Source organism: Micromys minutus, assembly GCF_963924665.1.
Source record: "Micromys minutus genome assembly, chromosome: 4".
NCBI lineage: Eukaryota > Metazoa > Chordata > Mammalia > Rodentia > Muridae > Micromys > Micromys minutus.
In genome coordinates this window covers 49,750,808-49,775,288 of record NC_137973.1, presented here as the reverse complement: position 1 = coordinate 49,775,288, position 24,481 = coordinate 49,750,808, and the positions used below count along the sequence as shown (strand labels likewise).

Sequence of the window (24,481 nt, the reverse complement as noted above, 5' to 3'; positions counted from 1 at the left end):
ATCACATGCTTTCCATAAACTATAGCACAGAATACACATTATCATTCCAAAATGTCATGGTCTGCAAACACTGGAAGTAAGACCTAAAACCAGCTATCCAAACTTTAAACTCTGCATCTCCATGTCTGATGTTCAACTTTTTTCAGCTTTGATTATTGCAACGAACCTTCTCCTGGGCTGGTTTCACTCCCTGTTAGCAGCCTTCCTTGGCAGATATCCCGAGAACCTGGCATCTTTTTTTTTAAATAAGATTTATTTGTTTGTTTGTTTGTTTGTTTATTTATTTATTTATTTATTTATTTATTTATTTATTATAAGTACACTGTAGCTGTCTTTAGACACACCAGAAGAGGGCATCAGATATCATTCCAGAAAGTTGTGAGCCACCATGTGGTTGCTGGGAATTGAACTCATGACCTCTGGAAGTGTAGTTAGTGCTCTTAAACACTGACCCATCTCTCCATCCCAGTTCTGGCATCTAGGGGTCTACAAGGTAACTTCAACTTCACAGATTCTTGTTCCAATATCTGGGATCCACACATGATCTTCTGGGTACCTTCAAAGGGCTTGAGTCAGTTCTCCAGCTCTGCCCTCTGTAGCACTCTAGTCTTTGATTGAATCCATTGCTGCTGCTATTCTTGGTGGTCATCCCATGGTACTGGCATCTTTAATATGTTGGTGTCTTCTGCTATAACTAGGCTTCATAGATAGCCTCTTATAGTCTCTCTTTATGGTGCCAAGCCTCTACTTTTTTTTCCCCATGACCCCTTTAATCCTGGGCCATCAACTGCAACTGAGGCTGCACCTTCACCAATGGCCTTCCATGGCCTCTTACAGTGCAAAGCCTCAGCTCCTCTCCATGACTCCTCCATGCCTTCAAAACTACCACCTCCTTGGTGACACATTACCAAGTCCAGATGCCAGTGAGAAGTCTATCTTTGGAACTCAGCTTCTTTGTACTCTCAGAAAATATTTCCCAGAAAACTTCACCTCAGTGATGCTGGCCTTTTTTTAATCATTGGTAATTTCTTAGCTCCCACTAAATAGCATCAACTGCCCAAGTAACTCCTTCTATTTTTGATTCTAAAGCCAGAGTCACATGACTGAAGCTGCCAAGCTCTGCTGCTTCCTGAGGCTTAGCCCCGCCCCCCATTCTATTACATTATCACTAGCTTTCTGTTTTCCAACTCCTTCATTACCTAAGCTTGGCTGTTAGAACTTGCTCTGTAGACTGACCTTGAACACAGAGATCTGCATGTCTCTATTTCCTGAGTTCTGGGACTAGAGGCCTGTAGTACCATGCCTGGACTTAAACTTTTCTTTATCTGGAACTTTCTCTGTACCAGGCTGGCCTTGAACTCAGAGATCTATTAGCTTCTGTCTTCTGGGATCAAAGGCATGTACCGAAATGACTGGTTCTAAGCTTCTCATGGCCACTATGCCTCAAGAAGCCTACGTCTTTCAGTCTTAAGATCTGGATCACGCATATGCCCTCCATTTATGGATTGTAGTACATTTCAGATTAAAAGCCCAAGTGGAAACAATAACTAGGTCATAGTAACGACTAACATGATCTAACTATTCCTTGTTCAACTGTAAAAGCATAAACAATAATCTTAGCTGGGTGGGATCTTGTCCCGAGGTCACCCTCCCTTAATTCCATTTAATAATCTTGAGCACAGAATTTAGCTACATTTCACTTCCTGGTACCTCTTTACTCTTTGAACCGTACATTTTGAATTTTTCCTTTTTAAGCTTGCTATACTCAATCAAAATTATCTTCATGAGAGTAAAGCTAAGGACAAGGTCTATGCTGGACTTTTTGGAGACTTCTTTTGTCAGTGCAATTAATCTGAATTCACCTCAGCCTCAGGCAGACTCTTCAGACAAGAGCCACATTCTTCACCAAAACATCAAAAAACAATCTCCAGGCAATATATTAAAATTGTTGTTCTCTGAAACCCCTAGAGCAAGGGCTGCACATTTCAAATTACCCTCAGCACTAACGTCTTTCACATTCCTATTAGAATGGTCCATTAAGTCCCACTTAAATCATTTTATTACTTCACAAATCCAAAGTCCCCAAATCTACATTCCTCCAAACAAAACCTTGGTTAGGCCTGTCACAGCAATACCACAGTCCCGGGTACCAACATTTGTCTTAACTACAGTTTTATTGCTTTGAAAAAACACAATGACCAAGGTAACTCTTTTAAGAGCAACGTTTAATCCGGCTGGTTCACAGTTTCAGAGATTCAATCCATTATCATCATGGCAGGAAGCGTGGCTGAGTCCAGGAAGACATGGTACAGAAGAAGGAGCCAAGAGTTCTGTATCTTGATCCAATTTCAGACAGGAGGGACTGTCTGTCTTACACTATCATAACATATATATATATATATATATATATATATATATATATATATATATATATATATATATATATATATATATCACCTCAAAGCCCACCCCCACAGTGACACACTTCCTCTAACAAGGTCCTAATAGTGCCATTTCCCAGGGCCAAGAATATTCAAACCATCACATCCATCTGGTAAGTTGGAAAAGCTACGTGAAATGGATGAATTTCTGGAGTTATCTAACTAGCAAAGCAAGAAGGGATGAAAATGTAAGCACATGTCACTATTTCATCATTATAAATGCTTCTACTTCTGTTTTTCTAAATCACTTTAAGATTTCCTGAAAAATAAGGAAAACGCTTCCTTTTCTCTATCCTACATATTTGTGACACTGAGCATAGTGGTATCTGCCTATTATTATGACCTGATTCCAGCAGGCAAGAGGCTGAGGCCAAGGTGAATCATACGTTTATAACCAACCTGGGCTATATAGCAAGTTTCAGGGCAGCCTGGACTACATAAGGAGACCTTGTCTTTAAAACCAAAATAAAACTGTGGGACCCTAAAGACACAGAAATGGTTGAAGTTAGACTCAGAGACTTTACTGTCATCCCAAGGCTGTGAGATTCCCACCCGTGCCTGACAAATAAAAACAATGGCCCAGAGTAATTCTCAGAAAAACCACAAAATATACTGACTGATAGCCACCTGGCCCTCTAGAAAGCCCTAGATAGGGTCCTGACACACGTCATAATTAGCTCATGCTCTAATCACCCAATTCTGAGAAACAAAACAAGGACAAAAACCCACAGAATTTGCTGGTTGACAGCCACAAGGTCTCATGGGAAAGGCCCAAATATACACCATCATCAGCCTGACCCTGCCCGACCACCCATCCGTCCCCTAGTTCTCCCCCACATTTTAGGAACTTTTCCACCTGGCCCCTTCCCCAAGGCCAAGTGCAGGGTTAGATGAAGAAATGACTAAGCCAAGAACAGCCCCTTGAGCAGGCTAGCCAGTACCTGAAAAGGTCCTTGGTTCTGAGATCCACCAATGAAAATGAGCCAACTAACCCCGTTGCTGATATCTACCCACTGTAAAGAATAAAAGATGTGTGCTTTTTAGTTTGGGGTTGACTCTCCCTGCGAGGTTGAGCCACCCCATACATATGGAATTATTAAACCTCTTCCCATTGCAGTGGTCTGTCATCTAATTGTGTTCTGTGGGTCATGCTCCTGAGCTAAGACCTCCTCGGGGTCTTACAACAAAACAACAGAAAAGAACTTATACCATAAAGTATATTTTTCTTGCTAATATATTTTAAATGTTCCTTTTTTTTTTTACAATCATACTTTTATAAACTATCAATTGTTTTTTGGGTATTTGTACATACACACACTGAAGGTATACACACACACAAACACACAAACATACAAACACTTCACAATAGTGCCAAAGTGTAATCAGCATGTACAAGGCAAATTAAGTGTTGTGTTTTATTTAAAAAGGGGGGGGGCACAGATTTGTAGAGCCAGGAAAGGGGAGTTGTGTAGAGACTGGGGGGGGGGCAGAGCTGGGGTGCTGGAGCCAGGAGCATGTGGAGAGAGGGGGGAGGGGAAGGGAGAGAGAGAAAGGGGTCAGAGAGAGAGAAAAAGGCAGAGAGAGTAAGAGAGTGAGGAGGGGCCAGACAGCTCCTTTCATATCAAGCCAGGCCTACCTGGAGACAGCCAGGTAACTGTTGGGCAGAGCGTAGAAGGAATGCCAACATTAAGTGTCTTTTTTAAAAAATGGAAAGAGGGCTCAGTGGGAAGTACATGAAGTACAAAGGCCTGGGGTCAATTTTCAATAATTTTGGAGGGTGTTGGAAAAGGGGGAAAGGTTAGAAAGCAGATGTGACTGCCCAAGCTTTTGACCCTAGCTAGCACAGCGGGTCTGATACAGGGTGGCTGCCAAGAGATCGAGACCCTTCAATGCCAGCCTGGAGCCAGCCTGAGCTACAGTGTGAGACCCTGTCTTAAGAAGAAAGAAGTATTGTGTTTCTTTCTTTCTTTTTGCTGCTTCGACAAAATGCCTGATAAAACAACTTAGGAAGGAGGACTTATTTGAATTCATGGTTTCAGATGTTTTGGTTCGTGGTCACTTGGTCGCATTGCTTCTGGGTCTCTGGTTGGAATTTATGTACTGGGGCAGCTATTTACAAAAAGGCATACAGGCGGCAAAGAGAACCTGAGGAAAGGCCAGGGTAAGACGCACCCCAACACCAAAGCCCATTAGCTGGCAACCAAACCTTTACCGTGTGACAAATCTTTGGGGGACATTTTAGATTTGGTCCCTAGCAACTATCAAGATCTAATTAACATTGCATTATCCAGAAATTTTCTGAAGCCCGGATTACACAAACATTTAAGCAAAGCATCAATTGGTAACAGTCATCTAAGTTTGTTTTTCTCTGTCGTTTTCGAACGATGCTTCCCTAAGGTATGGTTTTAGTCATTTGCAACACGAAGAAGCCTAAGCTTAATTCTAGGAGCATTGTGTTATCAGAGAAGGGATAATAAGCCTGCTGTATCCGATGATCAAACCGGACAAGAATATTACATTTCAGCCTGTCCACCGCCAGCAATGACTACAGTGGTTGAGAGCTTTTCGAAATACATCAGAAGACTGAAACGTAATATGCATGAGATCCTTGCAGACAGGAAAAGGTAAATCGCTCTCTTTCTCTCTGCACCTTTTCCCTGTTTAGTGACACTAAGCTCATTTTGCGTTGCTGTCACTCTTCCAGGTCTATCGGGGTGGGGGCAGGGGTCATACCTAACCGAACCAGCGGGCTCCTAGACTAAGGTTGGTAACCTGCACCAGGGATAATCTTGTTTTCAAGTGGTCATTTTCAGGAGCTAAGATCCGCCTCCAGGTTCTCTATCAGAGTTCTTTGGCCCAAAGGACTTTGGCCTTCCCTAAGTGAGGACCCATCCTGCCACTTTCTGCTGCAGGACTGTGTGGGAGAGACACCTTCCCATCACACTCTCGACCGTGAGACCGTCACGGGAGCTGCGCGAGGAGCAGTCCCGGTGGGGTCGCTTCAGGGACGCCGCCGGCAAGCGCGAAGCTGGGGCCGCCGCAGCCGAGCAGGGAACGGCGTTTGCCGGGGCCGGGGCGGAAGCCGGATCCTTTGGCGGACCGGACCGCGGGAACCCGGAAACGCCTGGGCCTCACCGAGGCGGTCCGGGCGACAGAGCCGGCGGGAGCCGGCAGCGCTGCGGGTCAGCGGACGCGGCGGAGCCGGCGGGCTCGGCAGCCTGGGTCGCCCGGCGTCGCGGAGCCCCGGGCTCCAGTGCGGGCAGCTGGCCGAGCCGCACGGCGGGTGAGCGGAGGGCGCTGACAGGGCGCTGGCGAGACTCCGAGGCCGGAGGCTGCGGGCTGGGATGGCGTGGGGGCGGTTGAGGTACAAGAAGCCTGGCCCACCAGGACCGCTGCGGAGGGCTGCAGCAGTAGTTCAAAGGGAGCAGATGAATGGGTGCCTTGTACCTCCGGTCTGGACGTGCTGGAACGTTCTGGGTGGAGGAGGAAAACGTCCCGAAGGGAGGGGTGTGGCAGGCAGTACGCCTGCAAGCTCCAGACTGGCGGGCCAAGTGCCTTGGCGGCCAGGTTGGCGGCCAGTCCTTCCACGGTCTTCTCTGGAGCTCTGACCCAGCCTGTGGTCCTGGGGTAGGAACGAGTCTGCTCGGTGAGGACTGTGCTCAAGAAGCTGCTGGGACTTCAAGAGATGGAAAGGGTGCCCGTGGTAAGGCTAGACCGAAGGCGATGGTTGTCTGAAACCATGTGAGGTTCCCATCAGTGTGTGTGGCGAGAGGTTGCAGGGGTTCTAAGTACTGAAGAGTGGAGGAGCTCAGTGAACATTTTATTTAAGCTAACTCAAGTTTCTGCTAGTTCAAATTAATTAAGGGATGTAAAATGAAGTAATGGGCCTTAACTGTAGCAAGGCATTTATATTTCCTTCCCTTTGAGGAGTGTATCCTTTATTATATTCTGTTAAATGCAATATTTGAAGATGGCACCAGAGTTGAGTCTTTGTAGGCACTTACTTTGGTAGTTATAGGTAATGTTTGGTTGTTTCTCACATCTTAATTACATTGCCACTAACTCAAGTTGTTTGCTTTCAAATGAATGATTTCTACGTTTAACGTTTCTGACTAACTGCCCTCCCGTTATGTTAAATTTTTTCCTACTGTATCTACCCCTATTTTCTGGCGGCTTTCAGATGCACCATGCCAATAACTTCCAAAATGAACTTGCTGCTTTTAAGTTGCTTTGCCTTGCAACTACTTCTGGCCTGATAGCGCGCGCATGCGCAGGAGTCCCTTTCTTCTGTGCCTATCTCCTGGTTCTCTTCATCATCCCCTACTCTTCCACTCCTGCTCCCACTTCACGGTGTGTGGCTGTGCTGGGAAATGAACCCCGTGGGAATATTGACGGAGCACTGTGTCACTGTAACTTTAGTTCTTTGTAGTCTCTTTTTAAAGCCGGAGATTTAATGCCATTCTCTGACAGTTCTCTCAGAAATAGTCTATTTACTGATAAACGACTATTTACTGATTTAGTGGTTCTGGGGGTGGAACATAGGACATACTGAATGCTAGGTAAGTGCTTCGATACTGAGAAATACCCCTAACCAAGAATTTTAAATAATTTAGGCAGCCATTAAAAACCCTTCAAATGTAAACCACTTCATGATACAAATTAATGTAATCCTTTCATTATTTTTTTTAAAAGTTACTTTATCCAACATAGTGAAATGTTTTTTTTAGACAACCATGAGATTTTTATTTTTATTTACTTACATTATTTGTTTAATTTGAGATAGGGTTTCACATCATAGTCCTCCAGGCTGGCTTGGAACTTGATAAGTAGTCCAGGATAGCCTCTAACTTGTGGCAGTCTTCCATTGGAGCTTAATTATCGCTGAAATAGACAGTTATCATTGGATCCATTTAGATGACTGCTGAAGATCACACAAATCAAATAATTTGCTCTAGGTCCTATATCACTTGAGTTTGGAATGGATACACGTACTCAAGCATGTGCCTTTTAAGGAAGTTAATATCCCACATGAACGTGAATGGGTGATAGGCTCAATGGAAATAATTTCTCGGTAAAAAGCTGTATTTTATGATCCAGTAATAGGACTCACTAGGATTACAATCATAATTCAGTAACTAGGAGCTTCTTTTCTTAAAAAAATTTAATTCCTATTTGATGTTAAATAATTTTGCTTTTTCTTTTCCCTCCAAAATTCAGATTAATGTGAATTGCTTGCTTAATAGTAGATTTCAGTTCTAAAAACAGCAAGTATATGTTAAGGTTATTCAACTTATTCTCTTTTTTTTTTTGTTTCTTTATTTTGTTTGTTGTTGTTGAGACTTGTTTGGAATGGGTGTAGAGTTATATCTCCATTAGGACTACAGGCTTGTGTCACTGTACCTGGTATGTTTATATATGCGTGCACTAAATTTCATTTTATTTAAAAATATTTTTTAAAGCTTATTTTCTGTGTTTTGCCTGCATGTGTGTATGTGTGCCATGTGCATACAGTGCTCTCAGGCCTGAAGAGGGTTCTGGATTCTTAGGAACTGGAGTTACAGACGGTTGTATACTACAAATACTAGAAATTGAACTCTAGTCCTCTGCAAGAGCAACCATTGCTCTTAAACCCCGGACGTCTTTTCACTCCTGTTAGATATTTTTAAAATGTGTTTTGTAGTTGGTATTCAAGGCAGTGACTTTTGAAGCATTAATCAGCTTCTCTAGTTTTCTGCCCAGAACTGTTTATCAACTACATTGAATATACCATCAAAGGAAACCAAATTAAAACAACAATAACAACAGAAAGATTAAGTTGTGTGACTGTTTCCTAAGTTAGGTAGCATTGTAGAAATTAGAGTTAATCTAAAGTTGAAGCTTTAGGTTACATCAGATAAAATGCTTAGAAACAACTTCATTCCACAAAGAAAGATTCACATAGGACTTTATACTCTGTTCCCCCCCACACACACTCCCTTAAAAGTTAGATAAGATATATTTTCAGTGGGTATTTTTATTTTATGTGCATGGGTGTTTGTATTTACGTCTGCACCATTTGTATACAGAGACCAGAGAAGGGCCTTGGAGCCCCTGGAACTGTGGTTAGTATTAGTATTTCATTTTTATTCTAATTTTGTTTGTGGCTGAGTGTTTTGCTGGCAGGTGTGTCTGTGCAGCACAAGTGTATAGTGCCCTCAGAGGCCAAAGAGGGGACAGGATCCCTGGGAACCAGTTACTGACAGAGTTGAGTTTCATGTGGGTCTAGGAATTGAACTTGGGTCCCCTGAAAGATCAGCCAGTGTCTTAGACACTGAGCTATCTCTCCAACCTCAGAATCTTAAACTGCAAAAGAAGTGATACTTGCTTTTCAAATTAAATCATATTTAAATGAGAAAATTTGTATGTAATGACTAGCAAGAAACATGACATATCATAGGAGCTCAAGGTTCTTACTTAATTTATGAAGTTATAGTTTTTAGAAAATGTTAAGTGAGGACCAGTTTTGTCCCTTGTCTATATGCAGAAAGACTTGTCCAAAGGTATACCACCTTGAACCCTGAAGGCTCTAGAGCCCTTGAGAAAGACTTAATTCACAAAGAGATCGTTCTTCCTGGAGGATTTAAATGCTAAGGATTTTATCTATTGTCAAGCCTTTTGTAAATTCAACACAGAGCAAGCCCCTACTCTGACAGGTGCTGCTCCTGAGGCAATACAGGGAAATACAACATTGAAAAGAAGAAAATCTCTACCATGTTGCCTAACCTAGGATACACCACAGTCACTTTTCTTAATGGTGGTTTGTTTGTTTGATTTGGTTTGGTTTCTTTTGAGATGGTGTCTTCTGTATGGCTGGTAAACAGTTTTGGGCTATCCACTAGAGAAACTGATTAACATTGTATCTTCAGAAGTCACTGGTCACAGTGTGGTCTTACAAAGATTAACATGGAGTGCAGGGGGAGCTATAAGTTGCTAGAAGACTGCAGGGTAGGTTAGTGGTAGCACACATACCTAGCATGTAGCAAGTTCCAGAACTACCAAGGGGATGGGGAGAAACATTCCTACATTCCTACAGGACTCAGAATACTGTCCTTTCTTAGTGAAAGTTTCTGGAGCCTTCCAGGAAAGTTTTTTTTTTTTTTTTTTTTTTTTTTTTTTTTTTTAGAGACAAATATTTGTTCAAAAAATACAGGAAACAATAAATGATTTAAGATAGGCCGTGGTTTATGACCGGAAATCTAGCTTAAGGCCAGATTATGAAAGGCTGTGTATCCTCCGTTTAATAAAGGTGTCAGTTGAATTTTACAGACAAGGAAAGAATGATTAAATGTGTATTTTCTTAATATGGAGGGTAAGTTAGGGTGGGAAGAGTCTGAGCCTGTCTATATCAGTTAGCAGGCAGTGTGATGAAGGACTTGGATAAGCATAGTTAATGTAATTTATGTTTTACTGAGTTTAAGCACAGCGAATTACAGTGTATCAACTTCTGAGACTGGAAGATTATGTAGTAGGGGAGGTTGTTTTGTCTGAATGTATGTCTGTGCCCCTACTCTCATCATCAAAAAAGCATTTTTGTTTTACTGAGGTATATTAACAAATAGAAATTGTATACATGAAGTATACAATGTAATGGTTTTATGTATATTGGGTAGTTTCCTTAATATATCCATCATTGTACATGGTTATCATTTGTATGCATTGGAGGAGTGCTGCTCTTGAAAGTTACTCTCAGCAAATTTCAAAGAAAAGATATAAGCAGAGAAGTATGTTTTTTGTGGGTTCCAAGGTTTCTCTGTCTGGGCAGACTTTGCTAAATTCTGTAGATAAAAGCATGGCAGAAGTGTGTACATATGCTGGGTGGGTGGGCAAGAAATCTGGGGACAGGAGTGCTCCTCAGCCCTAACAACCCTTCAGCTGTCTTCTCATTCCTTAGATAGCACAACTAAATTGTAGGGCTCTCTTAATGGCACTTTGATAGAGACTTATTGATTTGGTTGGAAAGAAAGCTCAATGCTTAAGAGCACTTGCTGCTTTTGCAGAGGATTCAGTTTTGGTTTCCATCACTCACATAACAGCTCAAAACTGTAACTTGAGTTACAGGGGGTTACAGGGGATTTGACACCTCTTCTGACCTCCACACTTCTGCAGTCATATGGTGCATTGACATACATTCAAGTATACCCATAAATAAAATAAAATTTTACCCAAAACAAAACAACCCTTTCATTGCAGTACCTGAACCTCACTCTTTACTGCTCTCCGTCTGGAGATTCTGTCTCCCTCACAGTAAGGGAGAACCAGGCACATTTCAGCTGGTGTTAGTGAAACTAGCAGAGCCAACCAGCTGGGAAGTACAAGCTAAGGAGCTTACTCTTGTTTTAGAATGTGTAAACTGTCCCCAAGTCATCATTGCCAAGGAAGTAGGGGAATATGCTGCTTTTATCTGTCTCTCCCCCCACCCTCACTTCTTTGAGATAGGGTTTCTCTGTGTAGTCCTGACTGCCTGTGTGGTCAGGTAACCCTGTCTGTCCTGGAACTTACTTTGTAGACCAGGTTGGCCTCAAACTGAGAGATTTGCCTGCTTCTGCTGGGATTAAAGGTATATGTCACGACTGCCTGCCATTTTTTACTTTTTTTAAATGTGAAAAATAAATAAAATTTTATATTACTGCAACAAAGGAGAGAGGTTCTGTGTATAGCCTGCTACCTAAAGGAAGACCACACTGCATCTAGTCACTGAATGGCTAAATCTATCTTTGGCCTCTGATCTCATGGAAAGCATGTGGCCACTTGCATAGCAGTTCACATTGGTCCTGTAGAGCAGCTCTATCCCTGGGCCTAGGAGTAAAGATGTTTCCAGAGTACACTCCTGGTAGCAGGGCTTGTACTTGAGGCAGAGGCAGGCAGATCTCTGAGCTCAGGGTTAGCTTGTTCTACAAAATGAGTTCCAGGACAGCCAAAGCTATAGACAAACATGGTCTCAAATGACCAAACAAACAAACAGTATCATTGTTGGGCTGTATACTAGACCCTCAAGTATTATGTCCACTCTTTCTTTGAGTTAGTATCTCCCTATGAAGCTGTGGGAGGCCTGAGATTAGCTACATAGACCTGGCTGGCCTTGAATTTGAGGTGATCCTCCTGTCTCTCTGTCTGCCAGATGCTGGGATATAGGTATATAGACTTGGCTTATCTTAATTTCTTTTGTTGTTTTGTTTGTTTGATTTTTGAGTCTGGCTGGCCTCAAATGCACTCCATAGCAGAGAAGACCTTGGACTCTTCCTGATCCTCCTACCCAGATGTTGGAATTGTAGGCTTCATTCCTAGCTTCAAGATTCTAGTACAATTTTTAAGGCATTTTGATGTACTGAGATGCAGAGATTGTAAGACTATGCAGAATATTATCCTGAAATCCTGTAAGGTTTTACATTTAATTTGCCTTTTATTTTGGTCTCCCATAGGATCAGACTGGATTTGTTTCTCAGAAATGCCAAGTTTACTAAGTGAAGTGTGGTTTTGTTCCAGGTAGAAACTCCAGAGAGTTTCTGATTTTGTTTGGCACTTGGGCTGTAAATTTAAGGCCTTGATGTCATTCTTTCTCCAAGTTTTGTGGCTACTTAGAAGCTACCAGTGAAAGCTCTGTCATCCCATTGCCAATACAGTGGGTGGTGAGCCAGCCTTTTATCACACAACCTCCATTGCAGGTGACTACACATGACACTAGTGTCTCTTTGACCATTAATCTGGTGACATTGGAAAATTAATCCCAGATTCTTGTCATTATGATTCTCTTACCTGTGGGTAAGAGGTAAGACCACATTTGGTCTCAATAACTGCACCAGTTAGAGCTCAATTAGGAAAGCAGAATCAATCCTTCAGAGTCATAGAATAAGGCATTTAGAATAGCAACAAGTAAAAGGGAAAGAAGAGGGTATTGGGGAATTAGTTAAAAAGCTGATAATAGCCCTCATGACACAGATGTGGACTGGACAAGTCAGAGCTTCCAAAGAATAAGTCAGCCATGTCTGCATCTTACTTTCAGAGCAGGACTGTGGGATAAAGCTGGTGGGAAATTATGGAGCTCTGCCATCTCAGTCAAGAGTCTGAGGCCGCTGCTACTTAGTTGGGGAAAAGGGCTGACCTAGATCGAGGAGAATGAGGAGACACTGGAACCTGCCAGTACCCGTGTCACCCTCACTGCAGTAAATGACCTTAAATGACATTTGTTTGCTTGTTTATTTATTTAGTGTGTCTGGGGTCCACACTATGGCACATATGGAAGGAAGTCTGGATGGCTTGTGGGAGTTGGTTCTCTTTCCACAATTGAACTCAGGGTAGCAAGTTCAGTTGCAAACACTACCCACTGAGCCATCTCATACCTCCCTTCCTACATTTAACCCTGACAACCTTCAGTTAATATCTCATAATTTACACGTTCCTTCTAAATCTTGTGTTTGCTTAGTGCTAACCTTATTGTAACACAGAACCACTTACAAAAAGACTTCTTATCTTTTCTGAGTTGACATAGCCTTCCCTTCTCCTTTTGGCGCTATTTCTTTTCCTGTCATAGAAGTTCATATACAATTTTCATTTCTTTTCCCTCTCTCTTTCTCCTCCCCTCCCTTCACCCCCTCCTGTATCTTGAATTGTTTGACTGTATCTTCCTTGCTGAAAACTAAGGCACATACAGAAACAGGTGGTTTAGATTGTTTTGATTTTTCTTCTGTGTATTCAATGCTGTCAACAGTGCTGACCATTCTAAGTGTGACTTGCATATCTGATGGCTTATTCCAGTCTGGATAACTGAGTCTTGTTTATATTTTTAACCTCTTTGTTTCCTTAGTTTTTAATTTTTCATGGTCGGTAGTTCTTGCTACCATCTGGCTTTTGTATTATGTCTTGATCTTTGGAGAATGTCTTTAACTCTTGCCTTTATGGTGGGAAATGACCACAAGTTAGAAATGACAGCATAGTACAGGGCAGGAAATGGGTGTGTGCATTTCACTGCTGTGTGACCACACATGGCAGGGTAAAGCTTCTCTTATTGGGCTGTATCATTGTTTTCCCTATCACTGAATACTGAGCAAATCTTACGTACAAATTGGCATAAAATAGATTTTGTATTTGTATAGCTAAAGAAATATTTGAACACTTGATTTTGTTTGATTGTAATAATGGAAAGTCTGTAGTCTATGAAAGAACAAGTTAAAAATTGACAGAGCTATAACTTATACCAGTGATGGCATCTTGTTTAAACAGACATGGGACACCTTGAGTAAGAAACAGTAGAAAGGTGTTTAACTTGGAATAAACTAGGAACTTGTAGGTACCAAACTGTGGCTGAGGATGTGGCTTGGTGGAGAACTTCTTGACTAGTATGTGCAAGCTTTAGGTTCTATCTACAGCATAGCAAAAACAAGTTGTTTTCTGTAAAGGCTTTTCCTACGTACCTAAGAATAAATCAACACTCAGCATAGTGACATTTATATCTATAATCACTGCAGAAGCAGTGGATTGCTGCTAGAGACTAGATCAGACTGTTTTAAAACAAGATAGAGAGAATGCTCAGCCTTTAAGAACATAGACCAGATGACCAGATCTCAATTACCAGCACCCATATTAGGAAGCTCACAAACCACCTGTAACTCCAGCCCCAGGTAGATCTGACACATCCAGCCTTGGTGGGTACCTGCACTAATCACAAACACATACATATAACTAGAAATAAAGCCTGGTGTGGTGATACACTCCTTGAATCCCAACTCTTGGGAGGCAGCAGGAGTTGAATCTCTTGTTCAAGGCCAGCCTGGTCTACATAATGAGTTCCAGGACAGCCAGAGCTACATAGAAACCCTGTCTTGGAAAACCAAAATTAATATTGCTTACAGTTTCAGAGGTTCAGTGTGTTATCCTCATACAGGGAACATGTATGCATACAGCCAGGTATGGTGCTGGAGAAGTAATCGAGAGCTACATCCTGATTTACAGGCAGAAAGAAACAGAGTGACACTTGTCCTGGCTTGGCCTTTTGAAACCTCAAAGCCCACCCCCCAGTGACTTTCTCTAACAAGGCCACACTTCCTAATACTTCTCAAATAGTGCTACTTTCTGACAATTATCCACTCAAATCTGAGCATATGCGGCCATTCTTACTCAGTCCACACCGATGGCTAGAGGGACATTTGGGGGACTGTATTGTGTTTCTAAATGAGCCCGAGGCACAAAGTGTATGATCTTGGGTGGGAAATAGGGGGAGGGCCATGCTCAAGCATGCTTATGATCTGTGTGAACTGTCTGCATGTCTGCTGTAGTTAGCTGAAAAAAAGTTCTTTTTTTTTCATTATTCTACCATATCTTTTTCAAAAGTAAGTTAAATGTTTTTAGTTATGACTGGATTTGCCTTCTATTTTCCTTTTATTTCTGATCATTTTGTTTTATGTGTTTTGAAGATACCTTAATGAGGTATATATACATTTATAATGACTATAGGTTCCTGATGTATTGATACTTTCATTACTATGAAGTATCCTTCAAATCTTCAAATCCTTCAAAATAGAATAAGCCTTTTGCCTGACATTAATATAAGCCCTCCAAGTTTTTCATAGTTTCCTCATGATATCTTTATCCTTCCTGTCCATTTCTCTTTCCCACTCTTTCTTCTCCTTCCCTCAAGGAATTTCTCCCTTCTTCTCTTTTTGTGAGGCTAGCCTTCATTCAGTAAGTTGCCCAAGCTGGTCTTGAACTCCTAGCCTTAAGTGATCTTTCTGAATCAGTCTCTCAAATAGCTGGGACTTTAGGTGTCAAACTATTAAGATGTTTAACTTTTTGTTGCTGTATTTTTTTGGTTGCTTCCTTGAAATTCTTGTAACACCAATATCTGGGTTATTTTTTGTATTGTCTATTGATGTTATTCTATTAGGATTCATCTTTTTTGGTTTTGGTGACTATACTCATTTTGAGTTGTATTGGAACATTTGTGTATTATGAAACTCTGGTTTCTACTTAAATCTCTTTTATTCCCAGCCACTTGTGGAAGAGCGGGAATTCTGTTTGCTGATAGTAAGTTTGTATATGACAGGGATGGCCAACAGGGTCCACCCCAAAGTCCCTGTCTGCAGATTCTGTTGTGGGAGGAAGGTACACCTCTACTCTCATTGGCTTTCCCCATAGTGTGTGCGTACTTGGCTGGAAGGGTAGCAGGTTTTAGGGCAACTGTCTTAAGTTGTTTGGCTGGAGAAACTGAGTTTTTCTCAGCTGTTTCGATGTTGTACGCTGGTGGCAGTTCTGGAAGATACGGTGCTGTAGCACTTGAGTGTGGAATACAAAGGTAGGCAAGAGTATCCACGATGTCAGCGCTCACCCACCCTTAGACCTAAGTCAAGTTTTCTCCCTGAGTTTTCTGGCAGTTACCTCTGTCTTTGGCTTGTTTTGTTGTTGTTGACTTTTCGCTGTTCTTGCTGAATTTGGAAAGAGTATACTTATCTTGTTTGGAACCTGTCTCTTGTTGTATATTAGTTTCTGTATATTTTAATTTGATTAACTTGCCCTGTTTATTTTGTTTTTCAGACAAATGAAGAGAAAACAATGTCTGCCAACCTAAAATATCTTTCCTTGGGAATTTTGGTGTTTCAGACTACCAGTCTGGTTCTAACAATGCGTTATTCTAGGACTTTAAAAGAGGAGGGGCCTCGTTATCTGTCTTCTACAGCAGTGGTTGTGGCTGAATTTTTGAAGATAATGGCCTGCATCTTTTTAGTCTACAAAGACAGTAGTAGGTATCTAGGGTATTTTTTCCTTTTAATTTATTTGATTAGTTTAATTTTTATATATGTAAATATAATTATAACTATACATTTGATCATTTGCATTATTTAATTTTCCTAGACTTAACATTCCAATATTTTTTGGAAAAATTATTAAGACAGGGCTGAAGGGAATGGCCCAATTGGTAAAATACTGACTATGCATGTGTGAGGACCTGAGTTTGGATCTTCAGCACCAACATAAATAATTGGGTATAGTAGTGTGTGTTTGTTATTTCAGGACTGGGAGGTGGAGATAGGAGGACCCCAGGAGCCTGCTGGCCTGCCAGTCTGGCCTACTTGACAAACTTGAGGTTGAGTGAGAGACCTTATCTAAAATAAGGTAAAGAGCCACTTAGAAAGACTACATCAACTCATATGTACACACATCCACACGTACACATACACATAATCACACACACATAACTGTTAGTACAATGTTGTTTGTACTAAAACTACTATGTACAGTCTATAACACAACCAATGCCTAGTTAGTGCTATTAGTATGAATCCTAGTTGATTTATAGTTTATTAACTTGAGAAAAAAATGGATTCACTAGTGCTTTGTTTGAATTATAAAGTCCATAATAATTCTTTACTAAAGATTTACTAGTTACATTGGCTAATCCAACAATGAGTAACTCATTTGGTACAGTTTAAAGATTTTCACTGGGATATAGTTTATGAACTATAGAGTTGTTCTTTGGTACTAGAGATTGAGCCTTGGGCTTTGCATATTCTAAGCACATGCACTTGCTCTACCATGTACTCTGGAGTACGTTCCAGCCTTAGCCTTTTAAGTATTCAATTGTGATTTTTGTTTTTCTTTCTTGAGACAGTGCCTTACTATGTCATTCAAGCTGGCCATAAATTCTTGATCATTCTATCTTAGCTTTCTGTATGCTAGCTGATAATTGATTGTTACCTGGCCTTAATGTGATAAGTGTGTGTGCATGTGTGCATGAGGTTTTGTTATTATAACAATGTATTTTTAATTCACAATATTATACAGCTATTACTGTTTGCAAAGCTTTCTCAATACAACTGAGATGATTATTAAGTAGTAACTCCTCATTCACCTTTCCTCCAGTTCTCCGTGACCTCTGACTTAGATTCTGCTTCTGAATTTACCTATTCTAGATATTTCTTTTTTTAAGGCTTATTTTATATATATATATATAAACTGTAGCTGTTTTCATCCCATTACAGATGGTTGTGAGCCCCCATGTGCTGGGAATTGAACTCATGACCTCTGGAAGAATAGTCAGTAATTTTAACCACTGAGCCGTATCTCCAGCTCCTAGATATTTCATGTAAGATGGATTATATGTCTGGCTTAGCTCACTAACATAATATTTTCAAAGCGTATGTGTCAGATTTTTGTTTTTTTTAATATATTGCATAGTATACAATATATACTTTTTTCTTAATTATGTGTTGGTAGCCACTCGTTATTTTTACCTTTGGCTACTGTGAACCATGTTGGAAGAAACAGTGGTTAATACTGCAATAGCCATACAGGTATATGTTGGAGTTTCTGCTGTCATTTGGGAGGGGACAATATTTTTATAGCTCCTCCCAGCATCAAAGCAGAATTGCTGGGTCATTGTCATCTGGTTGTTCTTTATATACATCTTTTTAAAAGAAATGTATTGCATATATGTATGTGGTGGGAGTGCACTTGCCATGGCATGGTCAGAGGACAACTTCTGGGAATCTGTTCAGGTTTTGTGCCGTATGAGTTCCAGAGATTAAATGCAGGCCATCAGGTTTGGTGGCAAGTGTCATTACCCTTTGAGACATCTTGCAAGTCCTCTTTGTTTACTTTTTAAGGAATTATCAAATTTTCCCACCATTCTGTTTTGTTTTATTAATTTTATATTGCATTTTATTTATTTATTGTGAGAGAGATGTATGAGTATGTGCCACTGTGCAAGTGTGGAGGTCAGAGGACTACATGTAGGAATCAGTTTTCTCTTTTCCCTTATGGATCCTGGAGCTTGAACTCAGATTGTCAGGCTTGGCAGCTAGCACCTTTACCACACCTACCCCACCTACTAGATCATCTTGCCAACCTTCATTTTATATTTTTGTTAGCGGTGTGTGAAATTTCTATTTTCTCAGCACGTTTTTCTTCCTGTCTATCATATTTTCTGTTACTCTGTGTGTATATGTATGCATGTGTGTGTGTGTGTGTGTGTGTGTATGTGTGTGTGTGTGTGTGTGTGTGTGTATGTGTGTTCAAATCTACAGCCTCATATGTACCAGACAAATGGGTATACTTTTAATTGTGCCCCAGACCCTGACCACCTTTCATTATAGCCACTCTGAGGATGAAGAGGTATTTCATTGTGGTTTTGACTCCCATGACTCTAATCATTAATAGTGATGAACATTTGATATGATTTGACTCATTCATTATATATGTGAAGGTCAGGAAAGAGGGTAGATACAGTTTTAGGAATGGTTTGTAAGATTTTAGATTAAATTGTTGTTTATATAGATATGGCAGTAAAAGATACAGGGAAGATATATTTAGTGATAAATCAGATGACTTCCTTTTGATTCATATTAAGTTGGAAATATCTACAAAGCACTTAAAGCCAAGGATAAGACCAGGTAATATATACACTAGAGGAAAAGAAAATGGGACAATACCCTGACTTGTTCCCAACATTCAGAGGCTTCATTCAGAAGGTGTCATCAATGGAAGAAGACTATAAATGAGCTAGCAGCAGGACAGAAAGTCATGACAATGTCAGGAAAGCAGAGAGGTTACTTTTTGTTGCTAAGGTCTAGATACTACAAGTGCCCACTGCATTTAACACTGGAGCCAGGAAACCTTTAACAAGAATAGTTGCATTGTGGCTAGATGTGGGGAATCCAGCTTTCATAGAGCTTAAGCATGACTAGGTTTCTGTACACAGTGTTCCAAAGTGAATTCCAGGGCTGGGAAAGTTGTTTAGTTGTTACTTAATAGCTAAGTTGCAGGGGCCGAGGAGATGGCTCAGGGGTTAAGAGCACTGACTTTTCTTACAGAGGTTCTGGGTTCAGTTCTTAGCACCCACATGGCAGCTTACAACTGCCTATAACTCCAGTTCCAGAGGATTTGATGCTGTATTCTGGCCTCCATGGATACAAGCACACAGGTAGTTCACAGATAAACTCCTACATATGAAATAAAATAAAAAGAATTATGTAAAGCTCAGCCTAGTGAAACACATCAGTAATTCTAGCACTTAGGAGTTGAAGCTTCAAGACTAGAAGTTCGGAGTTCCTCTTGATCCCAGAGCAACTTTGAAGGAAACTAATCTGGGCTATGTGAGATCCTGCCACAAAAGCACAAACCACTTTCATACGGCAGGAATGTTAACATTTTAATAACGCAAAGCTAAGCAAGGTTGCACATGCCTATAGCTCTAGTACTTGGGTTTGGGGTAGAAGTATTATGAGTTTTCGGAGTCTCTGATCTACATTATAAGACTTCATAAGGGGTAAGAGGAGGTAAAAAAGAGCCAGACATGGTGGCTCACACATATCAGCCTAGTACTTTGGAGACTGAAGCAAGAGAATTAATTTTACGTCTGTGGCCAACAAAGGCTATGTTATGATCTCCAGATCAGCATGGGCTACATAGTAAGACCTGCCTCAACAACCAAACCAAACTGAAAAATCAGTGTGACTTTGATACTAGAATGTTCTCAAACAACTCTAAAGGCAAACTGTGCCATAAGTGGAGTGTGCTTAGGGGAACAGGAATGTTTTTTGGGAGACACGTCTTACATTGAAAAAAAAAGTATCAAACCAGGTGAAGAAACAAACCATACACATAACTAGCAACAAGTGCCAGGAATTACAGAGAGCTTCAGCACAGTAAGAAAGAGATAGCAAGACATTAGAAAAAAATATAGCTGTATAATTTTTAGAGGGGAACGTAACTGGCTGGTCTGGGGTGTATAGCTTACTGGCAAATGAAAAATATAACTTTAACAAGCCAGCATATTTACAAACAGATCCTGTGTCCCCAGGCTGCTATGGAAGTTTTAGATCTGGACTCATGCTACGTGAGACAAGCTGAACTAGAAGTTCAGTTGTCTGTTGTAGCAATGCTACTCTCTAGCTACTTTGCCTTCTTTTAATGATTAGTATGTTGACAATTAACCAACATGAGAGGCTGGAGAATGAAAAAAACAGAGTTTTATAAAGTTACTGCAATAAAAGAATACTCTTTTGATTGATTAATAATTTGAGGGACACTGGGTGGATTTCAGAAAATCAAGTAGAAGAGAGGAGAGGAAGGATTCTAGGAGCCAGAGGGGTCAAGGACACCACAAGAAAACCCACAGTGTCAAGTAACGTGGGCCAGAGATGCTCACAGAGACTAAGTCAACAGTCAGGAGCCTACATAGTTCTGACCTAGGCCCTTTACATGTTTGTATAGCTTAGTCTTGCAAGACTTCTAATGAGGTGTAGGGCAGGGGCTGGCTTTGGGTCTTTTGCCTGCTTTTGGGATCCTTTTCCTCCTACTGGATTGCCTTATCCAGACTTAATATGAGAGGAGGTGTCTAGTCTGACTGCAACTTGATATGCCATCTTTGGTTAATTTCCATGGGAGGCCTGCCCTTTTCTGAAGGGAAACAGGAGGAGTGGAATGAGAAAGAGGTAGGAAAGGTACCGTGGGTTGGGGGATTGGCGTGGAAGGAGAGGAAATTGCCTTTGAAATATATGAAAGAAGAATAAATTTAAAAATTACAAACAAATAACTTGAGCTTTTGGTTGTCATAAATGCAGTTGTATGTGTATATGTACTTCCATAGTCAATCTTTTCTTTCCCATATTTTTATTTTATATAAATGGATGTTTTTGCCTTCATGTATCTGTGCATGTATGTATGTGCCTGCAGAGGTCAGAAAAGGGCATTGGATCCCCTGGAACTGGAGTAACAGGTGGCCGTGAGCCACTGCATAGGTTCTGGGAATAGATAGAACCCTGGCCCCCTGTAAGAGTAGCCAGTGCTCTTGACTGCTGGGCCGTCTCTTGGGCCTCACATAGTCAGTCAATCTCATGCTTTTCTACCACCAATGAGTGTAAGGATAATAATACCAGTATGCTGCTCTGTAATATTTAACATTTGAGCAGCTTGTATCAAAAGCATACTCTGTGCTGAAAAGTATTCCAGTATTGCTCATTCTCCTGTTTTTAAAGATTTATTTTAGCTAGCCATGTGTGATGGTGTAGGCTTTTATCCAGCACTTGGGAGGCAGAGATATGTGGACGCATGAGTTTGAGACCAGTCTGGTCTATGGAGTGAGTTTCAGGACAACCAGGGCTACAGTGAGAAAGCATGTCTTCAAAAAAGAGGGGATTTATTTTAAAATTTTAATTTGTGTGTGTGTGTATACTTAAGATCATGTGTGCTCACCGAGGTCATATATGTGGATCCCATATGAAGCTGGAGTTATAGATAGTTTTGAGCCACTCAGTGTGGGTATTGGGAATTGAACTCTGATCCTTTGCAAGAGCAATGCTTTCTGTTAGTTGCTGAGCCATCTCTCCTACCCCATTTTTCTTTATTTAAAGTGAGAAAAATGAGCCCTATAAAGAAAAAAAGAGCTTATGATTTCTGCAGAGATACTTTAATAACTGTTTCCCATTTTGTTTATTCTAGAGTGTAGTGTGAGAACTCTGAATAGAGTACTGCATGATGAAATTCTTAATAAACCCATGGAAACACTTAAGCTTGCTATTCCATCAGGGATATATACTCTTCAGAACAACTTACTCTATGTGGCACTGTCAAACCTCGATGCAGCCACTTACCAGGTACCTAGATATCGTTCTAATTATTCTTTTAAAAAACAAATAAACAAAAAACTCAAGCATTAACAATATTGCTGTTTTCTCTTCTAGGTTACATATCAGTTGAAAATACTTACAACAGCATTATTTTCTGTGTCTATGCTTGGTAAAAAATTAGGTGTGTACCAGTGGCTCTCCCTAGTCATTCTGATGGCAGGAGTTGCTTTTGTACAGGTAACTATCCCTGATAAGTATGCCTTTCCTTTCTCTTACACTTTGAAAATCTGATATATTTTGCATAGAGAGAGCAAGTAAATGCTGACTTATTTTATCATGGCTCCATGTAAGTAAGTACTGCATTGAGACTATGTGATAGGATGTAAGTAAATAAATACACAAATGAATCTTTCATAGTAAAGAGCTAAGCAGTTGGGCAATGGCATAGTTTACAGGCAGAGGAGTTGCTTTGGTCCTCAGTACCACACACACTTGTGCATGTGTACCTTACGCTCACATACACACACTCACACACACACTCACACACTCACAGTTGTGTTTTGTAGTCCTGGCCTAGATCTTCCTCTGCAGATGAGTATGTCCTCAAACTCTGGCAACACTGCTGTCTCTCTCTCTGCCTTCTGAGTGCTGATATTACAGTCATGAGCCACTGTGTCTGCCTTTTCTTTTTTTAATTTATTCATATGTGTCTGTGGCTCTGTGCATGTAAAGACCAGAGAGGGCACTAGGTGTCCTGTATCACTCTGTCAATTACTCTAGGCAGGGGCTTTACCTGACCCCAGGGTTTGTATTTTCTTGGCTAGGGTAAAAGCCCCAGTGATCTTGCTATTTCTGCCTTCTGAGCTAGGGTTCTAGGTGTACACAGGATGCACGGGCTGTCACATGGGTTTCTCACCCATTGTGGTCCTTAGTACTGCACAGCACAATGTCTAAACTGGCTCTGCAGCTAGTTTGTTCACATGTTAATAATTGTTGTCTTTCCAAGTTTTTTTCTTCCTTCCTTCCTTCCTTCCTTCCTTCTTGTCTTCCTTCCTTCCTTCCTTCCTTTCTTCCTTTCTTTCTTTCTTTCTTTCGGCCTACAGGGAGGTTTTACTTAAAGGGTATTTTATTTTATTGTATTTCATTTTTTTAACATTTCCTTTAAGACCTACGGTGTAATCTATTTTGGAGAAAATTCCATAATATCTAAGAACCTATACTCCTTACCTTAATGTTCTTAATGGCTGTGCTGTCTTTCTAACAGCTACATTTTGTTTTTTCAGAGATAGAGTAAGGATGGATAAATGCCTTCAATGCCTAACTCTTATCAATAGGTAGATAATTAACAAAAGTGGTCAGTAGACTTAAACCAAACATACTTATCTGATAGAGATACAAAATATTCTATATAAAAGTAAGGAACACAAATTCATAGATATTTTAATATTTTCTCCAAAATAGATTGCAGTTTCGATCATAAAATAAATGTTAAAAAACTCAAAGACAAAGAATTAAAAACAACAACAAAAACCCCAACTTTAAATAAATAAAAAAATAAAAACTCCCTCTAGACCAAAGCCCACAAAAAAAAAAAAAAACAAACAAACAAACAAAAAAACCCACAAAACTAATATGTGAGTAAAATAGCTGAGGAATATGTCAGTTACTTCTATTTAGAAACATAATTTATATAAAAGCACAAAAGACCCTGGTAGACAAGCAGCGCTGCCCCTGCATGTTGGCTCACACTTATAATCCTAGCACTGAAGATGCTGAGGCAGGAGAACTACCATGAATTTGAGCCCACCTTGGGCTGCCTAATGAATTCTAGACCACTATGGGCTACAGTGTGAGATCCTGCCTCTGTCCCACCCCCAAAGAAGTTTTGGAGGAATCACAGCACCTGTTTTCAAATTATGCTTTAGAGCTGTGATGATCAAAACAGCATGGTACTGGAACAAAACAGACATTAGACCCTTGGATGAGAAGGTCTCAGAAATAAATCCATATGCCTTAGAATTTCTATTGTTGCAATGAAACACCATGACCAAAAGGCAGGTTTGAGAGGAAAGGGTTTATTTGGCTTACACTTCCATATCACTGTTCATCATCAAAGGCAGGAACTCAAAATGGCTGCAACCTGAAGGCAGGAGCTAGCTGATGCACAAGCCACGGAGGGGTGCTGCTTATTGGCTTGCTTCCCCTGGTTTCTCAGCCTGCTTTTTTATAAAAAACAATGGGCTGGCCCTCCCCCACTGATCATTGATTGAGAAAATTCCATACAGCTGATCTCATGGAGGCCTTTTCTTACCTAAGACTTCTTCTGCAACCAGCCAGTACAGCAAACATTGAAGAACAGCCTCTTCAACGAATGGTGTTCAGAAGCTATGCATTGTATGTACAGTACAAGGCTAAGACTAACCACATTGTCACCAAGCACAGAAC

At 40.7% G+C, this 24,481-nt stretch overlaps 1 protein-coding gene across 2 annotated transcripts in view; it reads left to right on the top strand.

Annotated features, from left to right (window-relative positions):
* The first annotated feature begins 5,593 nt into the window (after positions 1 to 5,593).
* Positions 5,594 to 24,481, top strand: part of SLC35A3 (solute carrier family 35 member A3) — a 31,253-nt gene continuing 12,365 nt past the window's right edge. For both annotated transcript variants that reach the window (XR_013975006.1, XM_080915733.1), the window contains exons 1-4: positions 5,594 to 5,724; positions 16,005 to 16,209; positions 21,909 to 22,063; positions 22,151 to 22,273. Coding sequence is in view for 1 of the 2 variants with exons in the window: in XM_080915733.1 (XP_080771859.1) it covers positions 16,023 to 16,209; positions 21,909 to 22,063; positions 22,151 to 22,273 (465 nt within the window). In the remaining variant the exon portion in view is untranslated. The remainder of the gene's footprint in view (positions 5,725 to 16,004; positions 16,210 to 21,908; positions 22,064 to 22,150; positions 22,274 to 24,481) is intronic.